This window comes from Lagopus leucura, unplaced genomic scaffold (genome assembly GCF_019238085.1).
Source record: "Lagopus leucura isolate 7727_CA_CO unplaced genomic scaffold, USGS_WTPT01 157-0_obj-0_obj, whole genome shotgun sequence".
Taxonomy (NCBI): domain Eukaryota; kingdom Metazoa; phylum Chordata; class Aves; order Galliformes; family Phasianidae; genus Lagopus; species Lagopus leucura.
The window spans coordinates 5,381-31,284 of NW_024962412.1; the positions used below are offsets into that span (position 1 = coordinate 5,381).

A 25,904-nucleotide genomic window follows, 5' to 3' on the forward strand; every position below is an offset into this window, starting at 1 on the left:
TTTTATCAATAAAACATCTACTTAAAATTAAACATCGCTGCCAAGGGTACTGGATGCAATGTCTCTTGTCCTGTGTTAGTTTCTATATCCATTGATCAGCAATTCAGAAAAATGATGCCATACATCTGAGTTTAGCTTGTGATAAAAATGTTCTTGTATGCAAAGAAGCAACACAAGATAACCTCCACCACTGAAAAGTTGCTTCATGCTACTGAAATACAACGCACATGACACTCACTTTCTGATGAAATCCAGCTTCTAGGGAGGTTAAGGCAGATCCTCAAGCATCATAGTACTGCACCATCAACACAGATGGGCTTTTACACTACACGTACCCGTTCTGAAAAGCTGCCAGTTTCATAGGGAGAGGTTGAGGAGGTTTTGGAAAAAGCAGCCAAGATGGTGGAGTTTCTATTGACACGTGGCTTAGATCACCTCCTCCGACTCTGGGGCATCTCAAAGTGCCTCAGACTGAGCAGCTGTGAGGGTTGCCCCTCCCGGGGCTCTGATGGCTCGTCGAACGCCTGGGCACTGCAAGAGACAGAAGGGGTGACTGCATCACTAAACCGATGAAAAATAACCAGGACTCTCAACATCACAGATTAAGTTTATCCATCATCATAATGAACGCCAGGTCCTCAAAAAAGCAACGCACAGCCCAGCGTGCAGCACGGAGGTGGAGTAGTTCTGCCCAGCTGGGACGTTCCCTCTTTCAATCCCTCTTTAGGCAGTGGAGACGGAGACACTTTTCCAGGGATATTTGGAAGCTCTGAAACAAGAGATGGGAGAATCGGGAGGAGGGGGAAAAGCCGCAGCTCCGGCACAGTCGGTGCCATGACCCAGGACGTTGTCCACCACCGAGATGGAAACGGACCGGCCGGCCCTGGGACACCGTCCCCATCGACAGGGCCTCGGTCGCCACACGAAGAGCCGCTGAGCATCCTGCAGGGCGGGTCGCTCACGGCTCTAAGGCACAGCTCAGACGTTACAGCACTGCTCGGATAAGCGTAGATCGGGTTTCAAAGCCTCCCCTAAAGCGAAAACGCTTGAAGTGGCCTCTCGCGCCATCCAGAAGTGCTCTAATCGCGGGGAAAGGGACTGGGAGGTCCCATCCCACCCTTAACCCCCTCGGGGGGCACCGTGCGATGAGCAGCGCCGGCAGAGAGGGACGCGGTCACGAGCCGCAATCAGCGCTGCGGAGTCGGGCCCGTGCCGCCGTGCTTCCACCGGCCGCGGTGCGGGCAGGATCCCGGAGCGGGGAACGGGAAAGCGCCAGCCTCGGCGCCTCGGCCTTCAGGGCGGAGCTGTGGCGGAGCTGGAGCGTTCCTCCCCCAGCGCGTTTCGGAAAGCAACCGGCCGACGTCCACCGCTTCGCGCCCGGCTGCCGGGCGAGCGCTGCTGGCCCGTCGCTGAGGGTGCCACAGACACGTCGCAGGGCGAAAGCCTTTCGCAGCCTGCTCTGACAAACCCTCTCCCCAGCGGGGTTCAGATCCGCAGCGTAGGACAAAATACGCTGCCTTCTTCCTCTCCAGCACAGGAAATATCCCGACAGCGCCGCGGCGCTCCGGGCAGGAAATAGCGCCGTGCCGGCAGACAGCGGCGCTGTGAGCAGCGAGCGGCAGCGGCCGGACCTCGGCCCCAGCGGCGATCCGGGGGAGTTGGCTGCACGGTCATGATCCTGGCAGCAGCAGCACTCGCTCTTTTCTGCCCCTCTCCCATTGCTGGAGGTTTTGTCTTTGTTTAGGATAGCCTTTGTTTAGGATAGCGATCCTCACGGTGGTGCGGTTGGAGCTTTCCCACGTGTTATTTTAGGGATGCTGCAGTCCGTGGCTTTTGCTCTAGGGGAAGGTGGGTCCTTCTGTGCTCGATCGAGCCCACTCCGTCATTGTGACAACAGACGCCACTCAGCAATTAAGATCTGGGCTCCTCGGCCTGCGGAGCCAGGCGTTCCCACACCACATCGCCGGCACCGGCACGGCAGCCCCCATCCACCCCGGCAGCAGGGAGAAGAATACGCAGGGACGGCACTCAGCGGCGGCCGGGAGGGCAGGCAGGCGGCACCAGAGCAGAGCCGCCGTGTAGTCCCCCCGCGGAAAGCAGCGTGTGGAGCGGGCACCCCGCCGTGCTCAACCCACACCACCCCCGAGGTTCCTGCTGCGCCGGTGCCATCAGAGCAGCCCAGGAGCGCGGCCGGCCGACCCTGCTAAGTTCATTCCCCAGATACCATTAGTGCTCCGGCTCGGGAGCAGATGGCTCCCTCCGTCCCGAGGTTCATCCCGGACAGATTGCATACAATTTATTAATAACCCAGCAGATGCTCGGGCACTTTCCAGCTCGGATTATATTTCCTGATTGCTCAAATCCCGGCGCGGGGGAGCTGCTCACTCATCTGCCGCCACCGCTCTTTGTGCACATCAGCACCGGTGCCCGGCAGGAGCCTCTCCCATTAAACAGCGTGGTTTGGGGCTCTGGATTTGCTCATAGAGTTGCTGGAAGCCGGGTTTCCCCCTTCCAGAGCTCTTTTCCAAGCCTTGGGGGTGCCTTTATCGAGATGAAATTAAAGCAGTGCATCAAGGAAAGCAGTGCTGCTTTTATACCCAAGATCTGGGCAGTGAGACAGAGCTGGGGGATGCTGACCCCATTCCTCCCCGGCAGAGGGTCTGGAGGAGGGGGGGGGGGGGGGGGGAGGGTTGTATGGTGGGGGCTGTTTGCATCCTGCGAGATCCCTCCTGGAGCAAGGCGTGATGCTCTGAGCTCCATGAAAAGCCATCACAACCCTTTCAGCAACGCTACTTTCAATTTTAATGTGTAAAATGGGTTTTTCTTTGCTCTGCAGGGAGAAGCACAAAAGCAGCAGGTTGTTTATACTACTGAATAAAAACTAAATGCAGGTCTCAGAGGGATCTTACGCAAACCACTTACCTTGAAACATAACCCCATGGGGAAGTGAGCTACAAGAGATGCATGGTTAATGTTTTACATCTTCAGTGCAGCATCCAAGTAGCTGGCTCAGCATTAGGTACCACAGGTAGTTACAGCCTGGAATGCAGAATTCAGAGGTAAGCTGCAAGTAGCAGGGCATGAGGGGCCAAAGTTCAGTGGAGCATGAAATAGGGGTCAATCCTAAAGTCTTAAATTAGTCTTAAAAGTTGAAGTGAGAGTTTGGAAGGTGAGAGCATTTATTATCAGAATGTCACGGTGTAGTTTTAAAATAAAAATGGGAAGCAGAGAAATCTTTCCTGCTCAGTGACATCTGGGCTCAATAAAAGGCACTTCACTTACTGTGAATGCAGGTGAGAGACACTCTTGGCAATAACAGCAGAAGAATATTAAAGTCTGTTACATTTTTCATAGCTCCTGACATTTGCAGTAGAATTCCACTTCCTTGACTTCACCACACTCTCGGTGCCCAAAATATTTTGTGCAGGGATGAATTTTCTTCATATTTCTTCGTATCTTCTCTGCAAATACAGCGAGCATTAAGCAATTGCAGGAAGAAAAGAATTCTTTCCTCTTTGCTCTACAGGAGGGCTCTTTGGGACCTAAGGTGGAAGACCTTGCACCCAGCAATCCCATTTCCTATCTGTAGTATCCCAAGCACTACATGTTCCCATGTTGCCACCCAGAATGAAGCAAAGATTTTGCTATGGGTAAAGTGTTCCCAGCTGTTATTTTATCCTTTTCCCCCGTGTTTTTCCCACCTTTCCACCTCCTATCTGTAACAGCTGCAAATACTTCCCCAGGGCAGAATTTCTCATAGCCCTGAGCACCGTCTCCTTTTTTCTTTCACAGGTCTCCCACATACCTACATCCTCTGCAGGTTTCCTGGGCCAGGTCACAACAGAAGCACAAAATGAGCAAACACAGTGATGAAAATGTTGCCTGTGTTGATAAAAGAAGTTCTTCTATCATGCATCACTTTGTGTCTCTGACAAACTGTCACCATAGCAAGTAAATCCTTGTAAATAGCACACACATTTAAAAGGAATGTATAATGATGTGAGCTGTTGTTTTGTGATTTTTTTCAGTCCTGACCTCCTCATTGCTGAGCTCAGAAAGAGGGAAGTAGGGGACATAGCCAAAATAATGAAAGTTAAAAAGTAAAATTTAGTTATAAACAAAGAAAGGGTTCACTTCCTGCTTCTTTTCCTTTTCCCTTTCCTTTTCCCTTCTCCTTCTCTCTTCTCCCTCTCCTTTCCCTTTCCTTTCCCTTTCTCTTTTCCTTCCCTCTTCTTCCTCTTTTTTTTTTTTTTTTTCCTTTTTCTTTTCCTTTTCTTTCTTTTTCTTTTCTTCATAATCACCTTGGAAGAGAAAGGATCAGCCTTCAGGACAGACATATCCCGATAAGAAACAAACTGAAGTGTGCTCTGGAGATCAGCCTGTACATATATGCAGAAGAGTCATTTGGGAACTTCAGCTCTGACAGGAGTGGAAATGTTTGAGGAAGTGAGAAAGGGAAGGGGAAGCAGGGCTCTTGGGCCAGCTGTTCGAAGTAGGGAAAAAATCTTCAGCACTGATAGTGATCTCTAAGAAGGTGCAGCAGGCAAGAGGCCAAAAAGACAGGGCAGGCATCAGAGCCCATCAGCACATGGCAGCAGCAAGCATGCTTAGGATGAGGTACACCCAGGGCTCCCAGAACACTTAGATGCAAATGGGAAAAGTGAAGGTTAGATCATCTGTCAGTGTTGCACTGGGCTGTGTGTTGTAAGGAAAAGTGATGTGAAAATAGCAACATCTGAATAGTCTGAGTTCTTGCTGCAACTGCAGCGACGCATCCATTTCTTTTGGGTGAAGAGTAGCAAAAAAGGTGATGGGTTCTGTCCCAGAACAGAGCCTGGAAAGGGTGGATATTTCTTACCGTAAGGGCAGTGAGGCACTGGCACGGGGTGCACAGAGAGGTGGCGGCGCCCCGTCCCTGCAGACACCCAGGGTCTGGCTGGATGGGCTGTGAGCACTGATGGAGCTGTGGGTGTCCCTGTGCTCTGCAGAGGTTTGGACTGGATGGCCTTAGGGGGCCCCTTCCAACACAGTTTTATGATTCTGTGATGTCTGGGCTCCCCTTTGCTTGAAGCAGGTTTCCAGGTCTGTCCTGGAAGAGCCTTTACTCTTGATGTTGCCTTGGGATCAGCTTTCAGCATTTGGAAGCTCAAAAAAGTGTATTTGTTTGGTTTATTTTGTTAGAGATATGCCTACATCGTTCTTATTTTGGAGGTCCTTTTGTGTACTTGAGTTTAAGAATGCTCTCAGCATTTGTCATCCCTGCAGTTCTCTACTCATCATTAAGGCACCAACCAGGTGCATGCGTGCCAACAGATTTTACTGGAAAACAATAAAGCAGCAAACAATCCAGTTAATCCAATGAACGAGTCCCACAGCCCCAGCCTGGGAAAGGCTGAAAGCTGCTTCTGGATTGATATGCGATTTGCCTCTGAAATAAATAAACAAATGAAGCCTTAAGCACCATAGCACTCATCAGGAACACAAAAGTCAGGGCAGATTTGCAGCCTCCTTCCTTGGCAGTGTGAAAAAATAAAGATAACCAGGGCCTGACTCACAGTCTCAGCCCTTGTATCAAATACAAACATCAAGGTCTGTCACATTTTGCAAATCAGGGCGCCAGGCAGATTGCCACCAGCTGGCACTCCCTGGTTTGACATACAGCATGGGCACCGGTCTCTGGTCTCTAGCTTTTTGCCTTCCTCAATCTCTTGCTCTCTTTTGGGCAGCAGTGCACTCAGGTCCACCCCATACAGAAACATGCTGCAGGGAGCCGCTCTCCCCACACCCTGCCCAAAGCCCCAGGAGTGCCAAAGGGCTCATTGAGAAGCTGGAGGTTGTTGACTTCTGTGGTTGCTCTATCTGTCCCCAGAGGCAATGGACAATGCTGTTCTCTCAGTTCTTTTGCTCATACAAGATCCTTCTCAGGCTTAGTTCACAGCCTTGTTTACCCACTACTTGGCTTTTCCATTGGATCCCAGGAAGAAGCCAGGCACACAGTCCTGATGAAAATCTCGGCATGTAAAGGGAGAATTTATATTTTGCTTCTTGCTTTTGCTATTGGTTTTACATGTGATTGCTCATCAGAAACCAATTACTCCAGAAAGGCCTGGGTTTGGGTCCCCACTGCTGCTAGCAGAATGAATAGCCTCATTTACAATCTCTCAACTGGAAAACAAAAAGTAATGATAATAATAAAAAAAAATAAAAAAAAAAAAAAAAAAAAAAAAAAAGTCTCTTCTAATTCTCTGGGCCCCTGTTGTAATTCACAAGAAAATTAAACTAATAACTCTCTCTGTGAGTGTGTTATGTAGATGCCAAGAGTCAGGGATAAATGGATGGAGCTATCCCAGGCAAGGTCCCCAGGGAAGGAACCTCAGAGCAGGCAACTGCTGTGCGTTGCAAGGCTCAGAGAATCTCCAGCAATGCAATCCAATTGGAAAGGAGGATTTTACTATCTTTTTTAATCCTTTTAACTCAAATTCCACCTGCAGGCATCACAGAACTCCTGCGATGTTTTGCTCTGCTCGTTTCCCACCCTGTTTCCATTTCCTAACTGCGTAGGGTCCCTTTGCAAAGAAACTTCTCCACACCAACAGAAGTAAGCACGGATTTGGCAGTTGGTTATCACGGATCCTCCCCATAAGCAAAGCTGGAAGGTATCCCTCAGGCACTGAGGGAGACAGAAGCTCATCTCAAGTGACATCACCAGGACAGGGGATCTTGGAGAACACAGGGACAGACTCTGCCCTGACTGAGCACTCCATAGATGCTGGGACGGTGATCAGACCACTTTGCAGACAGAAGTTAAAGGGAAGAAAAGGAGACTGAGGAGAGCAAACAATATAATATTGTTGCAAATAAATATTTCCTGACACCAGAAAAAAAAAAAAAAAGCTTAAGAAATTGATCATGGGATCATATTCCTGAAGCCTGGTCATCCAGGGGAGACTCAAAGCAAGCAGCAAGTCTGCTCTTCTGGTCTCTGATCAAATGCCAGGGACAGACAGGTGCTGGCACACATGGCTTTATCTCCACTTCTAGTGAAAAGCAAGGAAGAGACTGGGGAAGTAGGATCCTACAGATGGGATTCAGCTCCACGTCCAACTCCTCACGTACAGATGCCTGCAGGGATGTGCCTTTGGGTGAGCTGGGTGGACGTGTTCCATCTGCTCTCAAGAGAGGTTCAGTCAGCACAGGAGTAAGGGCTGTTACACGAGAGGTTCAAACTAACCATAGATTTAGCAATGGTGATGCATTGGCAGAAGCTGCCCATGCAGCTGGTGGGGTCACTGTACCTGGAGGTGATCCAGAGACACTGAGATGTGGTCAGGGGGCACGGTGGGGCTGGGCTGATGTTGGACTGGGGAGTCCTCGAGGCCCTTTCCAACCTTTATGATTTTATGATTTGAAGTTTGCCTAAAACTTGCAGTGGATTGCTGCTTGGCAAAACTCACAGTAATATTACCTTTGTATAAACTCACTGGAATTACAGTGGACAACAGCTTTGCAAAGTCTGTAACAAGATTCAAAGCTTGTAACGATACAGAATCACAGAATCACAGAATTGTAGGGGTTGGAAGGGACCTCCAGAGCTCATCGTGTCCAACCCCCCTGCCAAAGCAGTTCCCTACAGCAGGTCGCACAGGTTGGCATCCAGGCAGGTCTTGGACATCTCCAGAGAAGGAGACTCCACCACCTCCCTGGGCAGCCTGTTCCAGTGCTCCATCACCTCACTGTAAAGAAGTTCTTGAGCACATTTGTGCAGAACTTCCTATGCTGCTGTTTCTGGCCATTTTCCCTTGTTCTGTCTGCATTCACCACTGAAAAGAGTCCGGCCTCGCCATTCTGCCCCCCACACCTTAGATATTTATAGACCTGGATCAGGTCCCCTCTCAGTCTTCTTTTCTCCAGGCTGAACAGACCCAGTTCTCTCAGCCTTTCCTCATAGGGGAGATGCTCCAGGCCCTTCACCATCTTCGTGGCCCTCCGCTGGACTCTTTCCAAGAGATCCCTGTCTTTTTTGTCCTGGGGAGCCCAGAACTGGACTCAGTGCTCCAGATGAGGCCTTACCAGGGCAGAGTAGATACCACCCTTATGTGCCAAAAGCGAGGTCAGAGAAAAAACAAGTCAAAAAGTGAAACGAAAAGGAAAGACATCTCCACTCTTGGATCCACCCAGAAGTGGGGTCAGAGACTTTGCTCCCACACTAACAGCCTAGCCTGGCCGTTAGCTCAGGTAGCCCCCATACCCAGCAACTTGCAGGAAGGAATATCAGTGTCCCTGTGATGTGAGAGTCCAAATGAATCTCTAATTTCAGACAGACTAGAGCTGAAACAAATTCCCCAATGGGTATCTGTGTTATTGTTTGCACCGCAGTGAACTCCAACGCTTTTTAGGGGAAAATTTGGATCTAGACATCCAATGACTCACTGCAGCAGAACAAATTTAGACAGCTCATCTTCTCTCTGGGTTCACACAGCAATTTCACCCCCATTTTCCTATTTCACATGCAGCATGCTGTCACACACTCTTTCCATCTCGGCCTATCTGAAACCCTGCTAATACTCGTAATGATTTTCTTGATTGATGGTTGCTTTCCCTGCTTCTCTTCCCTCTGTACAAGTGGGATTTATTTTCTGTGCAGGCAAAAATGTCTGATAAGACATTTCTGGAGCTATTTAATGACATTTTCTGTTGTAGGCATTATTGAAATGAATGGGTTCAATGTGAAGACCTCAGTGACCCTTCTGCGAATCTTCCCTCTTTCTTCATTCCTCCCATTGCATTTTTTTTCACCTGTTGTTGCAGATATCCCTGGTAATGAATTAAAATAAATATCTCATCACAAATGGCTCCGGATCCTCTGGATGTATTTCTGACGGTCGGCTGCACAAATGTTTTATTTTTCAATCCGTTTAACACGAACGTGTTTGCCCTTCTTCCTGGCATCGGAGGAACGCTTTGAATTCCAAATGCAGAAGTAAAAAATTGCTGCTATTGTTTAAAACATTCAAAGAATGTATCATTTATTCAAATGTAAGATTTGTAAATCAGTGAGCTCCATGGGAGATGAATCATTAGCCAAAGTGCAGATTGTACTAGAGGTCATATTTAATTCATTTTCAAAGCCTCATTCTGTGCTTTTTGGTCCAATGTGCCATCAGTTATTCAATACACAAAGGTGTCTACTTTGTTCTCACAATAATTAAGCTGATTAAGTCATATTATCACTAACAAGAAACATTAACTCCGCTTGAGTGAAGGCTGCAAACGGAGCCAGTGACATTTCCACCGCGTAGATTGAGAGCACACTGCAGGAGGAGCGGGAGGCAAAGCCTGGCCGACTCCTTCCTGCGAGCCCTGTGGAGCAAGCAGGAATTGATGAGCAGTTTAAAAAAAAAAAAAAAGGTGCAAAGAAGCAGAGAAAATCAACACATGACAGTCGTGTGGACCGTTTCTCAGTGTGGCAGAGGCGTAATTATTGTGACAAAAGCTGGAGGATGTTTGTTTCTGCCGAACAAAAGGAGGCCGGAAGGGGATGCAGCAGGAGCAGCCCCCTGCTCAGCAGGGTGAGCCTGGAGAGGTGGTAGAGACACTGAGGCAATCTGAAACGAAATCAGGACGGGTCCGGATCCATTCCCACCTAAATTGAGGCACGATAATTCCAGTGGCACCTTCAGGATGGAAAACAGAACAAAATGAAGGCCCAGCCTCACTGGAGATGGGGATTAACCACAAGTCCACAACTTTGGGCTTGATCCAGCACTCACCCAACTCACCCAACGCGCAGCCCCTCCGCTCCCTGGGGCTGTGAGGTCCCGCTGACCCCTCTCCCTCCGATGAGTAGTGCACACACACGTGCCCATGGCTCTACCCACAACCCATGGAGGATTGCTGGGGCTCTTTGGATGCTACTGCAGACTGCGGTAGAGCTGAGCACCAGCCCCTCTGGGCCCTTTCTGGCCTCTTTTTTCTCTGCCTCTGGATTCAATTTGTCTCTCTGCTATACGCTTTTAAGTCATTACAGAGATATAGCAATGTTTCCATCCAAAGAGTCTATTCAGCAAGAGTGAGAGCACAAAAAAGCCCCATTTGAGATGGTGCCCAGAAGCACTCTGCGCTGCCTAACACAGCCCACAGCACTTTGCAGCCAATGGCACCACATGGCAGCTTTCCCACTGTTGGAGACACACATCTCAGGCTGGCTGGCAGGTCCCTGAAAGCAGGATTTGCCTCTGGATCTCTGAAAGAACTGGGATGTACAAGCAGAGTGTATGGATGGAGAGCACTGAGTATGTCTCTGAAGCAGCTCTCGTGCCCGATGCATTACCAGACTACAGAAACCAGCTAATGCCCATGAGCTGTGCAGGAATGAAAGCACGGGAAGAGTTGTAAAAATAACTGGTTGTAGGGCAGAGAGCTTGCATTTTTAATGACTGCCTGTCCCCATGGAAGATTGTGAAATGAGGAAGAGCTGTCAGACTGACCGTTCTGACCAGACATGCCCTCTGTGGATGGGGCAGTGCTGTAGCTACCATCAGGTATAAGTGCTATCTCCACTATGACAAGTCTCTCCTTTTATTGATATTGGAATTGAACCATTTTAGTGCAGGATTTCCTCCAGCAAAGCAGAGAATGCTCAGGGCAAGTGGAGGGCTGGGGCAGGGCTGGGCTGACCAGCCCAGACAGCTCTCAGAGGAGATCTGATCTGAGCCGTGCTGCATGCCTGCGGGTCAGTGGGATGTGCAGATGTGTGTGTATGTCTAGATGGCTTCTCCTGTGTGAGATGCCCCCGTGCAAACTGCCCGCTTCCAATGCCTATGGTTTGGGGGCTCAATTTTGGGATGCAACATCTGCAACTCCAATACAATTCAATGGCTCTGCTTCATTAGATCCAGTGTGCCGTGGGTCTCATGCACTGGGCACGCAGAAGGGCTGCAGCACTCTCCTAATGCCTGGCCTGCACCACCTGACAACAGCAGGGAAGTTATTACTGGAGCTAAGCTAGGAGAGGGAGATGTTTGCTGCCCCCGCAGGGAGTCAAGTCCATTTGATGCTTTTATTGCTTCTTGAGGCTGTTATTAATTTTATTGTATCACTTTGCATAATTCTTTTGTCTTCTGAAGCAGTGAAACAGGCTAATGCTGTTCAGGGTCTCAGGCAGCAGCTGCTTTGGGTTCTATTTTACCGTTAGCACTCTGCAGAGGCCATTGCAGAATCCACTCGGCAGCAACAAATCCTTCATCCTACCTTCTAATTGGGACAGGGAATCTTTCATCTGCTCACAGCCAGGCAAATGCAAGCTGGGACTGGAGGCACCAGCAGCAGCCAGGTCCCTTTCATGTCCACAGCCCGCTCCTCCCGGGGCTCTGACTCCCACAGGCCCCTCATTGTGCTCCTGCCCCCTCCCACCAAAGTGCGCATTACCTGCACACAGACGAGGACTTTTCTGGGTTAATCCCAAAAGCCGCACTGCAGCCTCCTCAGGCCTATCCCTAACAAGCAGGGACAGGAGAAGGAACAGCCACAGCCTGGCCATCTCTGCACTTTACCCCAAGCTGAGCCCCTTCCCACCTCCAGCTAGGAGCCCCCAGCTGATACTGCCCTCACTGTTCCCTGCTGGACCCTCCCCCAGCCGCATCCACATTATCTCCTCCTGCACTCCTATTCCTGCAGCAAGCTGGTGAGCGGTGAGCAGCCAGGAGAAAGCTGAAATGAGCCATAGAAAGCAATGCACAAAGATAACAATAATCCACAGCGAGATCCAACCCCCCCTCCCCAGCAGCTCCAGGCATCTCCATTGCCACTCGTGCTTTTCTGCCAGGCCCTTAGGTGGGCCTGAGTGCAGCAAGAGGGGACCTTGAGCCCCCAGCCTCTGGGTGAAAGGAATGAATGAGCCTTCATAGGCTGCTCCAGCAGTGAAGAAAGCCATAGGGTCTGCACATGTGCTGGAGCTGATTCCTGCTTTGCAGCTCAGTGATGATCCCTGCCACCGGGTGCAGCTGGGACTCAGGACAGCCAGCAGGCAGAGTGAGCTAGCAAAATACCATTTATTGGTACAAATCAGACATCATGAAACAAACTTGCTTTAGAAAGAGCTGTCATGTTCTGCACAGATGGGCTGGACTCGAGCTATCTGGTCACAAGCGAGCAATCAGCAATGCTGGCAGACAGAGCGGGTGCACAGGTGTGGGGTTCTGGGGCTGCAGCCCGGCCCTCGGGCTCCTGGCAGCCTGGTGGAAGTCCTTGAAGAGGAGAGAGAGCAGCAGGAGCTGCGTGTCCTGCACAGGTGGGGTTAACCAAGGTGCTCAGGACTTGGAAAAATGGAGATGCAAGTGAGAACAGGAGAAGGGGAGAGAGCTGTCACCATGCTGGGACTCCTCAGAAGAAGGAAACTTCCTCTCGGATGATGTTGCCCTGGAGTTACTCAGCAGGGTCTCACCCTGTGCATCTCCAACAGCCCTTCTGGCCATCCTGTGCTGTTTGCAGAGCAGGGACTGGTAGCATTCAGGATACAGCTGCATCCTGGACTTCACAGCTCTGCATGTGTCAGGTGGTAGTTTGAAGAGGAAGAGGAAGAATCCCAACCCACATGATGGCTGGGATTGCACTCAGAAACCAGACACCAGCTCTGGATGTGCAGCACCTCCTACTGAGTCCCAGGAGCAGGGCACTGGTTGCTGCCCACTAACTGATGCCACATTTGGTCTGTGTACATCTCCCTTCTTCCTGGAGCAGAAATACAGGCATGCAGCACAGTACATTCACACAGCCAGACAAGACAAAGTGACAACATTTACAGAGATGGATCGCCCCTAAAGAGGACATGGCAATAGGTAAACTCAAGGCAGATTTGCTGAAATCTGTTCACCTGGACCCCCAGCAGCACCTGCTGCCAACACAGCTCTGCAAGAGACAGGAGAAACGCCTGCTCCCCTCTCAACCCCCATCCTGCCTCATCTTCTCACTCCTTTCCCTACCCGCAGGCAGCCCTACAAACTCTGGAGCAGTCGTGAATGGAGCTGTGTGCTGCAGATGGACCCAGCAGCTGAAGTAAAGTGTAATGTGGGTGATCCAGGCCCGGCACCAGACACTATTTCAGGTCGTTGTTGATAACCACACTGTCAGGCATATCGTAGTACGTCGTCATTTTCTTCCTCTTGCCAAAGGTGGAAAAGCTGTTCTTGCTCTCCCGGCCTGGAACCAGGGGGCCATCTTTACTGGAAAGCAGAGTTGGGGTGCCGGGGATGTAGACGTTGTGCTGGTAATCTGGGGCTGGGACGTGCCCAGAGTACAGCGGGCCATACTGGGGCGCCCAGATGCTGTTAGTGCCCGCTGAGGCCTTCTGAAACTCTGGAGAAAAGATGGGTGTGAGGATGGCTTGTTGGGATCAGCACCCCTTTTCAGGGGGACGGTCACAACCACGTCCCAGAACACTCATGTGTCACCACCCTCCCTCCTCCCCAGGGCCCTGGGCAGGGCTGTGTCACCCCAGGGACATCGTCTGGTTCTGGTCTCCCACCCCAGCACCCCCATACTGACCAGAGACTGGGGTCACCAGCGTGCACAGCCTCTCGTGCTCCTTCTGCAGGGCTTTGCGGATTTCCCCCACATCCTCCAGGCTCTGGGAGCTAAAGGGAAGAGACCAAAGAGACCAATCCAGTGCTGCATCAGCGGGAGCCTCCCCATCCCCACAGCCCCTCCACCTGTGCCCACAGGTCCCGTACCTCTTCAGTGCAGGCCGTTGCACGCTGGGGGGCAGCCAGTCTGTGTTGGGCTGCTTTATCTGGAAACACAGAGTGGGGAATGTCTGTTAGCCTTCAGTAACCAGCAAGGCCCCAACTCCTCCATCCTCTCTTCCTGTGGGAAGCTCCAATTTTGCAGACAGGGCAACTGAGGCAGAGCTAATCCATCCCCCTCCCTTCTGGGACTCCCCCTCAGGGCACCGGGTTGTCACAGAGGCAGACTCGCTCACCACCTGTGTGGGAGTTCCATTGCTAAGCTCTGCTCTGGGGAGAGAGAGCAGATTTTAATTCTAAAAACCCTTTTATGCAGATGTGATGATGACTTCACCCAGGTCTCCGGCACCCGGAGTGAGGGTGAAGAATGGGCTCAATGATCTGGGGCTGCAATATCCCATTAACACAACAGGCAAAGCCAGCGATGCAAGGAGATGCAGAGGGAGAGCCTGCTGGCAGCGAGTCCTGCGCTCTCCTTGCAGGGCTGCTTCATTAGAAGTCTGAAGTAAGTGGATTAGATTCTTCATCACTCTCCAGCTTTGTAATCGTGTTTTGGACAGAGTCTCTCACTGGGAAAATGAGGCATCCCCGATTTCAATACCTAACAAATGCTGACATCAAAATCCCACCCTGAGACCTCCACTTCCTCCCCAGCAACAAGGCCCATGGCCGTAGTGCCTGGATGAGGACATGAGTGGACCCTGCTCCCCACTGCATCCCCTGGCATGGAGGAGCACAGAGGTGTCCTGGTGTGGAGATGGTCCCTCACCCCCCCCCATCCCAGGCACTGAAGCAGCTCCATGGCCTCTAATGCTCACAGACAGTGATGGGCAGGGGACTCCATCTCACTCCTGCTTTTCCCCATGGTGGAGCATCCCCACCACCTGACTCTATCCTCCGTGAGGACCAGTGCCTGATTCCTCCTGTGGGCTGAGACCCCTAGGGGTAGGGGACACAGAGGAGTGCAGTGCCAGCCCTGTGCCCACCTCACCTGCTTGGGGCCTTGGAGGGGCTGCCCTGGCCGGGTCCGCTTCCCAGGCAGATTCCCAGGACCTTTCTCGTTGTTGCGGGGCAGGCTGCAGGGCTTGAGGAACATGAAGTCGCTCTGGGCAGACTCTGGCCCGAGGCACAGCTTGTAGCAGTAGCCTGGGGGACCACCATCAGGCACATTGAGGTGGGTGGCCGTGCTGGCACCAGGCTGTGCTGCCAGGTTGGATGTCTTGAGACCGTCAGGAGAGCGCCTGGGCCGGGGGCAGCAGCAGCAGCCATCACCCTGCCATGGGTATCGCATGCCACGGCACCGGATGGTTGTGAGGATGAGGATGGCCAGCAGGAAGGTGAAGGAGATGGAGCCCAGGGACACCAGGAGGTAGAGGGTAAGTGGAGAGGAGGAGGAGGCTTCCGGGGGGAGGCTGAAGTTGCTGAAGTCAGAGAGAGTCTGTGGCATTGTCTCCACCACAGAAAGCAGGAGGGACACAGTGGCTGAGAGCGATGGCTGCCCTCCATCCCTCACCTGCACCACCAGGCGCTGCCGGGCCGCATCCTGCTCCAGGAAGGAGCGGAGGGTGCGCAGTTCACCAGTGTCCGGTGCCAGGCTGAACAATGTGAAGTCGGTGGCCTGGAGCAGCTGGTATGACAGGCGGGAGTTCAGCCCTGCATCTGCATCCACTGCTGACACTGTGCCCACCAGGTAGCCAGGCCCGGCGGAGCGTGGCACCAGCTCGGTGGCCACAGAGCCATTGCGCGGCATGGGGGACACGATGACAGGAGCATTGTCATTCTGGTCCAGCACGAAGATGTGCACAGTGACATTGGCACTGAGCGGGGGGAAGCCCGCATCCTGCGCTTGCACCTGGATCTGGAAGCTGCGGATCTGCTCATAATCAAGGGAGCGTAGGGCATACATGTGCCCGCTGTCTGAGTTGATGGACACGTAGGTGCCCACGGGCATGCCATGGATGTGCCCATCGGTGATGGAGTAGGACAAGTAGGCGTTCTGCTGGCAGTCGGGATCCAGAGCGCTGACGGAACAGATGGAGGCCCCTGGCGCATTGTTCTCCATCACGTAGACGCTGTAGGAGGGCTGCAGGAAGTGCGGGGCGTTGTCGTTCACATCGGACACCGGCACGGTGAGGGTGCTGCGAGTCAGCAGGGCTGGGGATCCCATGTCCCGGGCCGTGATGCTGATGTTGTACTCGGACACCGCCTCCCGGTCCAGTGGCTCCGTGGTAACCAGTGTGTAGTAATTGCGGAAGGAGGAGCGGAGCTCAAAGGGCACACTGGGGCTCAGCTCACAGCTCACACGGCCATTGTCTCCGGAGTCCCTGTCCAGAACACTGATGACTGCGATGACGGTGCCCGGTGGGGCATCTTCCTGCACCGGCGTGGAAACTGAGGTGAGGGTCACCTCTGGCGCGTTGTCGTTCACATCGAGGAGGTGCACAAGCACCCGGCAGTGCACAGCCACTGCCGAAGGCCCACGGTCCTTGGCTTGCACGTAGAGTTCATGCAGGCTGGCACGCTCGTAGTCCAGAGGGCCCTTCAGCAGTACCTGCCCACTGCGGGGCTCCACGCGGAAGAGCTCTCGGACGCTTGGTGGCGCATGCCCACTGAAGGAGTACTCGATCTCCCCGTTGGGGCCCTCGTCCAGGTCGGTGGCGTTCAGCTGGATGACCAAGGTGCCAGCGGGGGCATCCTCGGGCAGGCTCACTCCGTACGAGGGTTGGTCAAAGGCGGGGATATTGTCGTTGGCGTCCAGCACGGTGACGAGGACGTGGGCTGTGCCCGAGCGCCTGGGGATGCCACCATCGAGAGCGGTGAGCAGCAGCCGGTGCGTGCGTTGCTGCTCACGGTCTAGGGCGCGCTCCAGCACCAGCTCTGCAAACTTGCTGGCGTCGCTGCGTGTCTGCACCTCAAGTGAGAAGAAGCCATTGGGGCTGAGCTGGTAGGTGTGCACCGAGTTGGTGCCCACGTCAGGATCCTGGGCGCTCTCGAGCGGGAAGCGGGCACCCAGCATGGCGGACTCAGCCACCTCGAGCACGTATTCCTGCCAGGGGAAGGTGGGAGCGTGGTCGTTGATGTCCAGCACCTCCACTTCCACACGGTACAGCTCCAGGGGGCTCTCGACGAGCAGCTGCAGGTGGAGCAGGCAGGTGCCCCCTGTTTCGCACACCTCCTCCCGGTCGATCCGCTCGTTCACAAAGAGGATCCCGTTCTCCAGGTTCACCTCCAGATGCTGCCTCGCCCCGGCCCCGGCCACAATGCGGAACCGCCGCGCCGACAGCGTGGACGCGTCCAGCCCCAGGTCCTCGCCGAGGTTGGCCACGAAGGCTCCGTGCTCCAGCTCCTCGGGCACAGCATAGCGCAGCTGCCCACCCGTGGAGTGCGGCGCGGCCAGGAGGGAGAGGAGGAGGAGGAGGAGGAGGAGGAGGAGGAGGAGGAAGGAGGGAAGGGAAAGCTGCCCCCTCCCGCAACTTGCCCCGGTCCCCATGGCCCCGCAGCCCCTCTGGAGCCCACCCGCCGTGCCCGTCCTCGCTCTTCCGAGGGATTCCGGTCTGCCGGGGTCGGCGGGGAGGGCCGTTCTCGGCTCCGACCGCGCTGTACCGGCCCCCACCGCGGTCTCCTCTTAACCCCTTCCTCGCCGGAGCCCCTCTCAATCAGGGGATGGGGCTGAACCCAGAGGTGAAGGCGAAGCCGCGCTAAAAGCGAGCGGAGCCCCGGTGAGCCCGACCGCTGCCCCGGCCCGGGGTGCCGGTGTTACCCCGCAACTGCGGCGCCCGTCCCCGCGGTAAGATTAAGAGGAGCGCGGATCGCAGCGGCTGCCAAATCCCCCGGCTGCGTCCCTCGCCGTGCCGGTCCTAACCTTTAGCAGATGGTTAAGCCCCTCCAGACTTGATTACATTTCCCCGCACACCGTTTTCCTTGTAATGCGGAGTTTTTAATTACCGGAGCAGGGGATTACAGCCTCGGATAAAGCTGAGCCCATCGGCACAGAGGCACTGAGAGACCCCCCCGGCCCCCGCCTGCCTCCGCCCCCGACACCCCCCTCTACCCGCAACCCGTCGGTACAGATACGCAGCCCTCTCCGATCCCCGTCCGCGATCCCACCGCGATCAGAGCTCCGGGCTCTCCCCGCGGCGGGGACACGGGCACAAACTTTCCTCCGGCCCCGAAGCGGGAGAAGGGCACGGACAGAGCCCTGGTTCCCGGAGGACGACCCCCGCCCCACCCGGTACCGGACCCAGAGGACGATCCTCGCTGCGCTCTCTCTCCCGTAGCTCCGCAGACTCCCGTTAGCGGGACGGCGCGGACAGCCGCCCCCCGGTGCAGAGGTCCCGGATAATCCTCTAACGATCTAGTTAAGGGATCGGCGGGGCTCGGAGCGGCTTGAGCTGAGCATGGATATTTTACCGCCTTTGTCTCTGCCTCCCGGTTCCCGGCGGGCTCCCGCGGAAGGGAATTGCTGGCCCCGGGAGTCCCGCGTGGGAGGCGGTGCGCGGAGCGATCCCGCAGGCAGCGGGGCTGGGGGCGTCGTGGGACGGGGAGGGGGGAGACGGACCCCGAGAGCGCAGCGCGATCCACGCGGGACGCGGCACTCGTGGGGCTGCCGGGGAAGGCAGCGGGGAAGGGTGGGCTGGCGGCAGGGTGGCAGCGCGGGGCGGACGGGTGATAAGAGCCGGCGCCGGGTCACGCGTGGGCTCGGACCCGAGAGGGAGCGGTGGGATCGGGACGACTCCTGGTAAGTGAAGCCCAAGCTGTATCGTAAGCGCCGATCGCTGCCGGCACGTTTTCTGCACGATCTTCCGAGCCAGGGCCACCCCTCCCCATTTCATCCTCCTTATCCCTGCTGTGACCCCACAACCCCTGATCTGTCCCCTCGTCCCTGATCGGCCGTGTTCTTCCTCCCATCCCCTCCCCCTTCCCGTACGCCCCCCAAATCTCTGATCTGTGTCTCCTCCAGCGCTACCGAAGCTAAGACGAACGGGGGAGGGACGCTCCAGAGAGCTCGGAGGAACGCTCAGGACGGAGAGGCATGGGGCGGGGGGGACTCGTGAGGGTCTCGTTTTCCCACTCCTGTTTCCAACCAAGTGCGTTCCGGGAAATCCTCGGAGCTGTTTTCACCCTTTTGTTTAATTCAGATTTAAATATTCATTCTCCTCCCCTCGGAGCGATGTGCTCCGGGAGGAATCCTCCCCCCGCCCCCCTCGGCTCGGTCCTGTTTGTGCTTCTCCAGCTCTGCTGCGCGATGTCCCCCAGTGCAGCTCATCATTTTTCCCTTTTTGGGGAGGCAGGGAAGAATCTACCCCTCTTCTCGTTTTGTTTTGTTTTTTTTTTTTCCCCCTAAGGAAGGTAATGGAACAGCCCCATTAGCCCCTCTTCCCCACCTTCCCAAACCCTGTCCCCTTCCTCCCCCCCCAGTCCTCCTTCGGTGTCCTTCCACTGCACCAACCCTCCCCAATGTTTGTGCTTTACCAACCATAGAAACTCTCACTGCTTGCAGTCCCTCCAGATTCTTCTCTTCCCCACGTCCAGGACTCCAGTGGACCAAAGCCAAAAGGGGAGGCTGTGGGGTGGAGGACACGGGTTGTCCTCAAGATCCCTTTCCTGGGGAAAATGTCACAGGCTATGGGGTGACCGTGGGTGCTGCAGAGGGATGACTCAAGAGAGACTTTTTGGGAGGGGGGAGGGGTCATGGCACTGGGCAGCAGAATGGGGGAGATGACATGGGGACAGCCCAACACCCCCCCCAACACCCCGCTCACATCCCACAGATTTTATATTCTCCCTTTCATTCAGGGGAGCATTCAGCCCTGGTTCTCATGGGGTAAGGAGCCAGAGCACAGCTAGAAGCTCGCTTGGGAAGGCGCTGGAAGCCACAAGAAGGGGGGCTTGGCTTGCTGCGAGACGCCTTGGCACAGCAGCGGGTGGCCGGCTGCCGCGGGTCAGCACTGATGTGCCTTGGCAGGGAGGCTGGCAGATCGGGACGGGATGCAGCAGGAGATGCTGCAGGTTGAGCCGCTTCAGAAAAGCCACGCGGGCAGCAAAGCAGGGGGGGAAGCACCCCACTGCCAGCCAGCACCAAGCCTCACTGCCACTCCACGTCCCTGCCCACCACTTTCTGGAGCAGAAAAAGGGTCTGAAGGCAAATTGGTCCCTGACAGACTTCGTATCCCCTCCCCCCAGCTCCCCAAGGCACCCGTGTGCGTAGCCATGCGTATGGGTTTGTTGCTCCCTTCTTGCTGGAAGCTAGAGCAGCTATAGTTTGCATTGCCCGTGAGGGAAAGCACAGCGAGGGCTCCTGGTGGAAGCTGGGAATGAGCCGCTGCTCACTGGCCTACAGCTGATGAGCAGCACAGGGTCAGACACCTGAGGCTTGACTACTGGGAGCCACCAGGATCCTTCCCTGCTGAAGCTTCTGCTCTTGCCATCCCTTGGGAGGAGAAAGCAGTGCCCTGAAGGTGATGGTGGCCATCTCAAGTGTGCTATCAGTGCTGGTGGGGCACCCTGCCTGCCCTTGAGTGCTGGGATGAGAAGCATTAAACATATATCAAGCTGTGCTACAACTGTGCTGGCATCTCCAGTACGAGAGAGACATTGATAAAATGGAGCAAGTGATGGTGAGATAGACAGCGCCCTGAGGAGAGGCTGAAGATGCATCAGCCTGGAGAAGAGGGCACAGAGTGGGATCTAACTGCCCTCTTTATTTCTCTAAAGGAAAGATGGAGCCTGTCTCCCTTCAGATGTGCACAGAGACAGGATGAGAAGCTGTGGGCACAGACTGGACTGGGGAAATTTCTGTCAGATACTGGGAAAAGAGCTTCACTGTGAGAGTGGTAAAACTCTGGCGTAGGGACCTGGCAGGGCTAGGAATCACCATCCTTGATGAGGCCCTGATAGAGCAGATCTACCAGCCCTGCTCTGAGTGGGGCTGGGACCACAGACCTCCAGATGTCTGCAGAGACCAAAGCTGCTCTGGGATTTGTGCTGTCCACTCCAATCAGAGGTGAAGTGGTCACCAAGGCAAGGGGCACTGATGGCCAGGGTACGTCAGTAATGCTTTCTTGCGTCCTCCCTACAGGACACAAACTTCACGGCAACTCACAAAGCCATTGTCTCCATTCCCATTTCAGAGAGGGAGACGTTGTTGCGGTCCCAAAACTGCACACAGGGATTGCTCCACAGCTGCTGCCTTCTTCCTCTGGAATTAGCTCCGATCCCAAGCAGGAGAAGAGCTGGGTCTCTGTTACCCTGCGGCCTGGGACTTGTCCTCTCCTAACCATCCTCTGGGAGTTTTCCCTGAGAATACCCTGGGAGAAGATTACCTCTCCTGGGGCTCTAGGAAGGGGGGGCTTAGTGAGTGGGGATGAGATGCTGGGCAGTGGTAAGATGTTCGGAGGAGAGATGATGGCCCCTCTATCAGGCAGTGGGTTCCTGGAATGCTGCACACAATGCCTGTGTCCCAGGTTGCAGCAGAAGATGAAGCCAACCAACAAACAACACAACTGATGTAAGGCTTGGAACAAGAACTTGCAGGGGGAAGCTGAAGTGAGGCTGCCTCAATTGTGCGGAAAGGAGGAGGAGGGCTGACTGCAGAGCCAGAGAAGTGTCACAAGGAGGAAATGCCAGGGCTAAAAGGACAGCTGCAGGCACACAGACCCCCGTGGGGCATACATCTCTGTGTGCTGATGGGTGAGAGGGGGTCAGACTGTCTGAACTGCCAGTGGTGTCCTCAGATCCATGTAGAACAGCGTATAATCAATGAATACGAAGATGCTGTAATTACAAAATAAACCAGAGAGTTTGGCTAAGCCGCTTATAACAATAAAAGAGAATAGATAGGATGCTTACCTGTGTGCTGGGCTCACTGCAGAACTCCAAAAGGAAAGATCTCCAGCAGAGCTCCTTCCCCACTGGCAGTCAGCTCTTAATGGCTCTAGGAGAGGTGCAGCCAGGCTCCACCCCTTCCAGCAGCACAGGTGAATTGCCTTCACTGTGCTCCCTGGCTCAGTGCTCGCCTCAGGTGATCAATCAGAGGTTCAGGCCGTGATTCAGCAGTTCCCATACAAACAGATTTGTGTTCATCAGGCCCAGGATCCCCAGAGAGAGGAGATTGTTTCTGGGGAGAGAGCTTCAGAGTGACTTCACATCCTCCAGCACAGGAACCACGACAGCTATCCCCTCCATCTCTGTGAGTGATGCTACGAGAAACTTGCCCTGCTCTTTCTTATGGTCCTGCAGCCACAAGGATGCATGCTGCCAGCTCCCAAAGGACTACGGGTCATAACTCTAACATAACTCCAGCAGCTTCCCTTGTTGGAGCACCCTGGTCCTGGGCCTAGAATCTGAAACCTCCCCTCTCCTTGCAGGAGTTGGGTTCAACATGTCCTTGCCCACTCCCCACGCGCCTCCTTGCATCTACAGCCGAGCAACAAACACGTGTCTGCATTTCACTTCAAAGCCCCCTGTGTCTGGGCTAGGTTGGCTGTTTCAGGAAGGAAAGGCAGGAAAAAAAAAAAAAAGGCACATTCTCCTCCATCCCCATTTCTTTTGTAGCCATCTGCTTCTGTGGAGCCACCACAGACCTCAGGGGATTCATCTCTGGAGAGCAAATTCCAGTTTTTCCAGCTCTGAACAGCTATGGGAATTTTTCCAGCTTCCCAGTCCCCCCTTCACTTTCTTTCATGTCCTCACTCTCAGGTCAGGGACCACCCCTACCTGCCCCCCAGCCCCCCAGGACCCCCTGAGATGCCCCCAGCATCCCCATCTGATCCCAGGAGTTCTACATGTCCCTCTCCCCCCCCCAGCCCTACTTCTTTCCTCTCTGTCGGGGAGATCAGTCGCCCAGGGTGCCGACACGCACGAGTCCGACCCCCCCGGGAGGCTGGGGGTGGTGTTCTGCTGCGGGAAGGCGAAGCTGCCATCAGCAGGAGCTTTGATCTGCAGACAATTAAAGACGAGTGTAGGACCTCGCCTCGCTCAGCCAATAAATAATGGAATTCGTGCGTTGACACAGACAGATTCCCCCCAAACTGTCAGAGAAGGGGAGACAGAGAGTGAGAGGAGGGCAGGTGGGGAAGCAGGGAGCGACAGTGGGGGAGTCTGGGAGGCAGTGCTGGTGCGGGGAGCAGCACAGGAGGAGAAGGGTGAGGAGGACATATTTGGAGAGGGGAAGGAAAACCAGGCAGGAGCTGTGGGCAGGGAGGGGGTGATGCACACACAGCAGGCTGGAAGCAGGGGAAAAATCTGGAGGTAGAAAAGAAAGAGGAGGAACAAAGGCACGGCTGTGTTGCTGGGCTCCACGCTGCCCGGCGGATGGCAGCGCTGTGGGCAGCCAAGGACCAGTTCCTGCCCTGCAAGGAGCCCCAAGGGTGGTTTGGTTGAACTCTCCTGGCAGCTGAAATCTGCCCTGGGAGCACAGCTGCCCCAAAGCAGCCCTGTGGCCGGTGCTGCTCCACTCCTCCCCATCTTTTCCCCTCTGCAGCCTGGGGCTGTTTGCTCTCCAGCTGATGATGGTTTTTGCTTTGCTTGCAATGAAGAAACACCCCTTCATGCTCACAAACCCATGGAGTCCTCCAGCCACACACAGCTTCAGTAGATTTGGTGGCATGGGAGAGCTGCCTCCTTATCACAGAATGATTGGTTGGGAAGGGACCTCAAAGGTCATTCAGTTCCAACCCCTGCCATGGGCTGCGTGGCCCCACAAGGTTCAGCTGCCAGGCCCCATCCAGCTCAGCCTTGGGTACCTCCAGCACTGGGGTGCACAGCAGCCTCCCACTTTTCTCTGAAGGAAGGAAGGGGGGAAGGCGGCCCCACATCGTGTGTGGTGCTCAGCCTCCACAGAGGGCTTCAACTAGGGCCACCCCCTAGTATGAGATCAGGGAGGAAGAGGGCTGGAAAAGGAGATGTGAGAATAAAACGGAGTTCTGTTTTCTCTGGGGTCTGCCGTGCCGCCTGAGTGCTTCTCCAAACACTGCCATCAATGTTTAATGGGATGGAGCAGCAATGGGCAGGATGAGGCTGCCAGCATCCCCCTGCCTGCCTGGGCTGAGGTGCATGGTGGCATCCCGCACACTATGAGCAACCACCCCAGCCAGGGGCCTCGCACCCTCCATGAGGTGCTGAACCCAATGCGGACGTCCCTCCTTCCCCTGCCAGCTCCCAGCTGGGCCTTTTCCAGCCCCTGCAAAAGCTGCACAAAGTGGGCTGCAGGTGAGGTGACAGCAAAGTAAGAGGCAGAGGGCACAGAGCAGCTGGGCACCATTTGCTGGTGGCAGGAAGAGGGGGGGAGAGCGGCCAAGCTGAGACCCACTTCCTCCTGATGAAACCCCAACGTCTGCAAGGGCAAATCCAGCACCATCCAGCATGAGGTGAGTGCTAGCAAAGAGCCAAGAACAATGCTGCTCGAGTCCCGGGGGCAGAGCAATGGATTCAGACTCCATAGCAGCACCAGGCAGCAGTGGGAGCAAAGAGTTAACACAAAGTGTGCAGGGAATGCTATCTGTCTCTTCTCTAAATATTATTTCCTCCCATGAAACCAGCTTTTCATCCTTGGCTAGAGGCAGCTCCTGCTGCTGGGAATCCGGCAGCAGCTTGTATCTGTGGCTGCACACACCACTGCTCCCAGCACGCGTGCAGGCAGAGCTGTGCTCCCCCCAGGACAGGGACAGCAGCCCGGGCACAGGGACCAGCAGCTGCTCTCCCTCAGTGCCACAAGGGGGTTTGGTCCAAGGGCTGCAAACGGCCCCAGCTTAAGCTTAGGGAAAGGGCTTTAATTGAGGGACAGAATCTGAAAGAAGGAAAAAAGGAAAAGGAAAAAAACAAGCCTTCTCCTACCATGCTGTGCCGCAGGGGGATTTCCTCCCCCATCTCCCATGTGAGGCACGGAGTGATGGAGAGCTGCAGGCAGTGGGCTCTGAAAGGCTCCATCAGACCTGGAAGCGAGAGAAGGGCATGGAGGAGCCCCTCACCCCAGGGTGTGCTGTGTGCTCCACGGGGAAACCGAGATCACAAACTGGGAAAGCCAAAGGGTGCGGAGCAGCCTGCATCCTTTCCCCAGGTCCTCTGTTGGACCACGGCTCAGCCCAAAAGCATTTGTCCAATCATCTTAATTCAGGCTGCGGTGAGGGTCTGGTCGTCTGCAGAGCTGGTGGCTGAGATAAAATGGCTGCTACTAAATCTTGTCTGAAACAACCTAAACTTTTAATGTGCGTGAAACAGAACCGTGGCAGCATCCCTTTGCTGCCCCAGAGGGCACGAAGGCGCGAGCGTCTCCTCTCTCCCATTCAGCAGGAGCCACGTGCTGCAGTCTGAGCAGCGCTGGGTACGTGGCTGGAATGAAAGTTGCCTTCCAGCTCCAGTGCTGAGGGAGTGTTTGCTGAAGTCTGAGGATTGCCAAGTTAAAAGGGTCAAATCTCCAAGGACAGTTGTATCTGACTGGCTATATATCATTTCAATAGCATCTTCAACGGGGATTATAATCTGAATTGAAGTGGAAAGACCTGAGGCAATGAAGCTGTCAGCAGTCTAAGATTAAGGAATTAAAACAGCAGCAGAGCATTACAGGATTTGTTCTAGATGTATTAGAAAGAGCAGGCTAAACACACTTCAGCCTTCCTCGGGTCGGAAATTTCATAAAAGTACAGAGAAGGGCAAGAACAGGGATCTCATCAGTGTACATAAAAGAGAGAGGAGAGAAAGGGAGCAAGGCAGAGCTGTGAAAAGCCAGCCCCGCATAGCATAAATCCTAACCGGAGATGGAAATGAGTCACACAAGTAAATAAAAGCAGAAACAGAGAGGATTTAGGGGAGGGCAGAGGTGAAACGACACTGGAAGCCAGTAGACAGGGTAAAAGTGGCCCTTGATGTATGAAGGCTGGTAAATTCCAGAATGCAGCCTGGTCTGCTCTTGGAGCGTCTGATGGAAATGCAGGTCCCTGGTGCTGCCCATCCTTCCCTCCCCCTCCTGATTTCTCACGTGCATCTGAAGAACCATAAAACCCCCAAAACTGCCTGCAGGGGGGAAAGCTGGCAGCTGAGCAAGCACCCCTAAGGGAGAGGACAGGCCAACTCTGCCTTCACCTCTGCCCCTGAAGGCCAGCAGCAGCCCTGTGCAGCACAGGAGGCATCGGCTCCCAAAACAAAGAAGGACTCAGACTCCCACCAAAG

General features: G+C 54.4%; 1 protein-coding gene across 1 annotated transcript; it reads right to left on the minus strand.

Annotated features, from left to right (window-relative positions):
- Window positions 1–13,093: 13,093 nt before the first annotated feature.
- LOC122190601 (protocadherin-10-like) lies at window positions 13,094–17,229 on the minus strand. The gene is made up of 4 exons (XM_042890657.1): window positions 14,731–17,229; window positions 13,728–13,786; window positions 13,543–13,631; window positions 13,094–13,353 (listed from the first exon to the last, which is right to left on the minus strand). Exons 1-4 carry the CDS (start codon window positions 17,227–17,229, stop codon window positions 13,094–13,096), a joined length of 2,907 nt encoding a protein of 968 aa, XP_042746591.1.
- Between the last annotated feature and the right edge of the window lie 8,675 nt (window positions 17,230–25,904).

Coding starts and splice junctions, on each gene's coding strand:
- LOC122190601 (XM_042890657.1), bottom strand. CDS start 17,229: ATGGGGACCGGGGCAAGTTGCGGGAGGGGGCAGCTTTCCCTTCCCTCC. Junction 13,632..13,727: donor CAACGGCCTGCACTGAAGAG/GTACGGGACCTG, acceptor TCTTCCCTTTAG/CTCCCAGAGCCTGGAGGATG. Junction 13,354..13,542: donor GCTGGTGACCCCAGTCTCTG/GTCAGTATGGGG, acceptor TCTTTTCTCCAG/AGTTTCAGAAGGCCTCAGCG.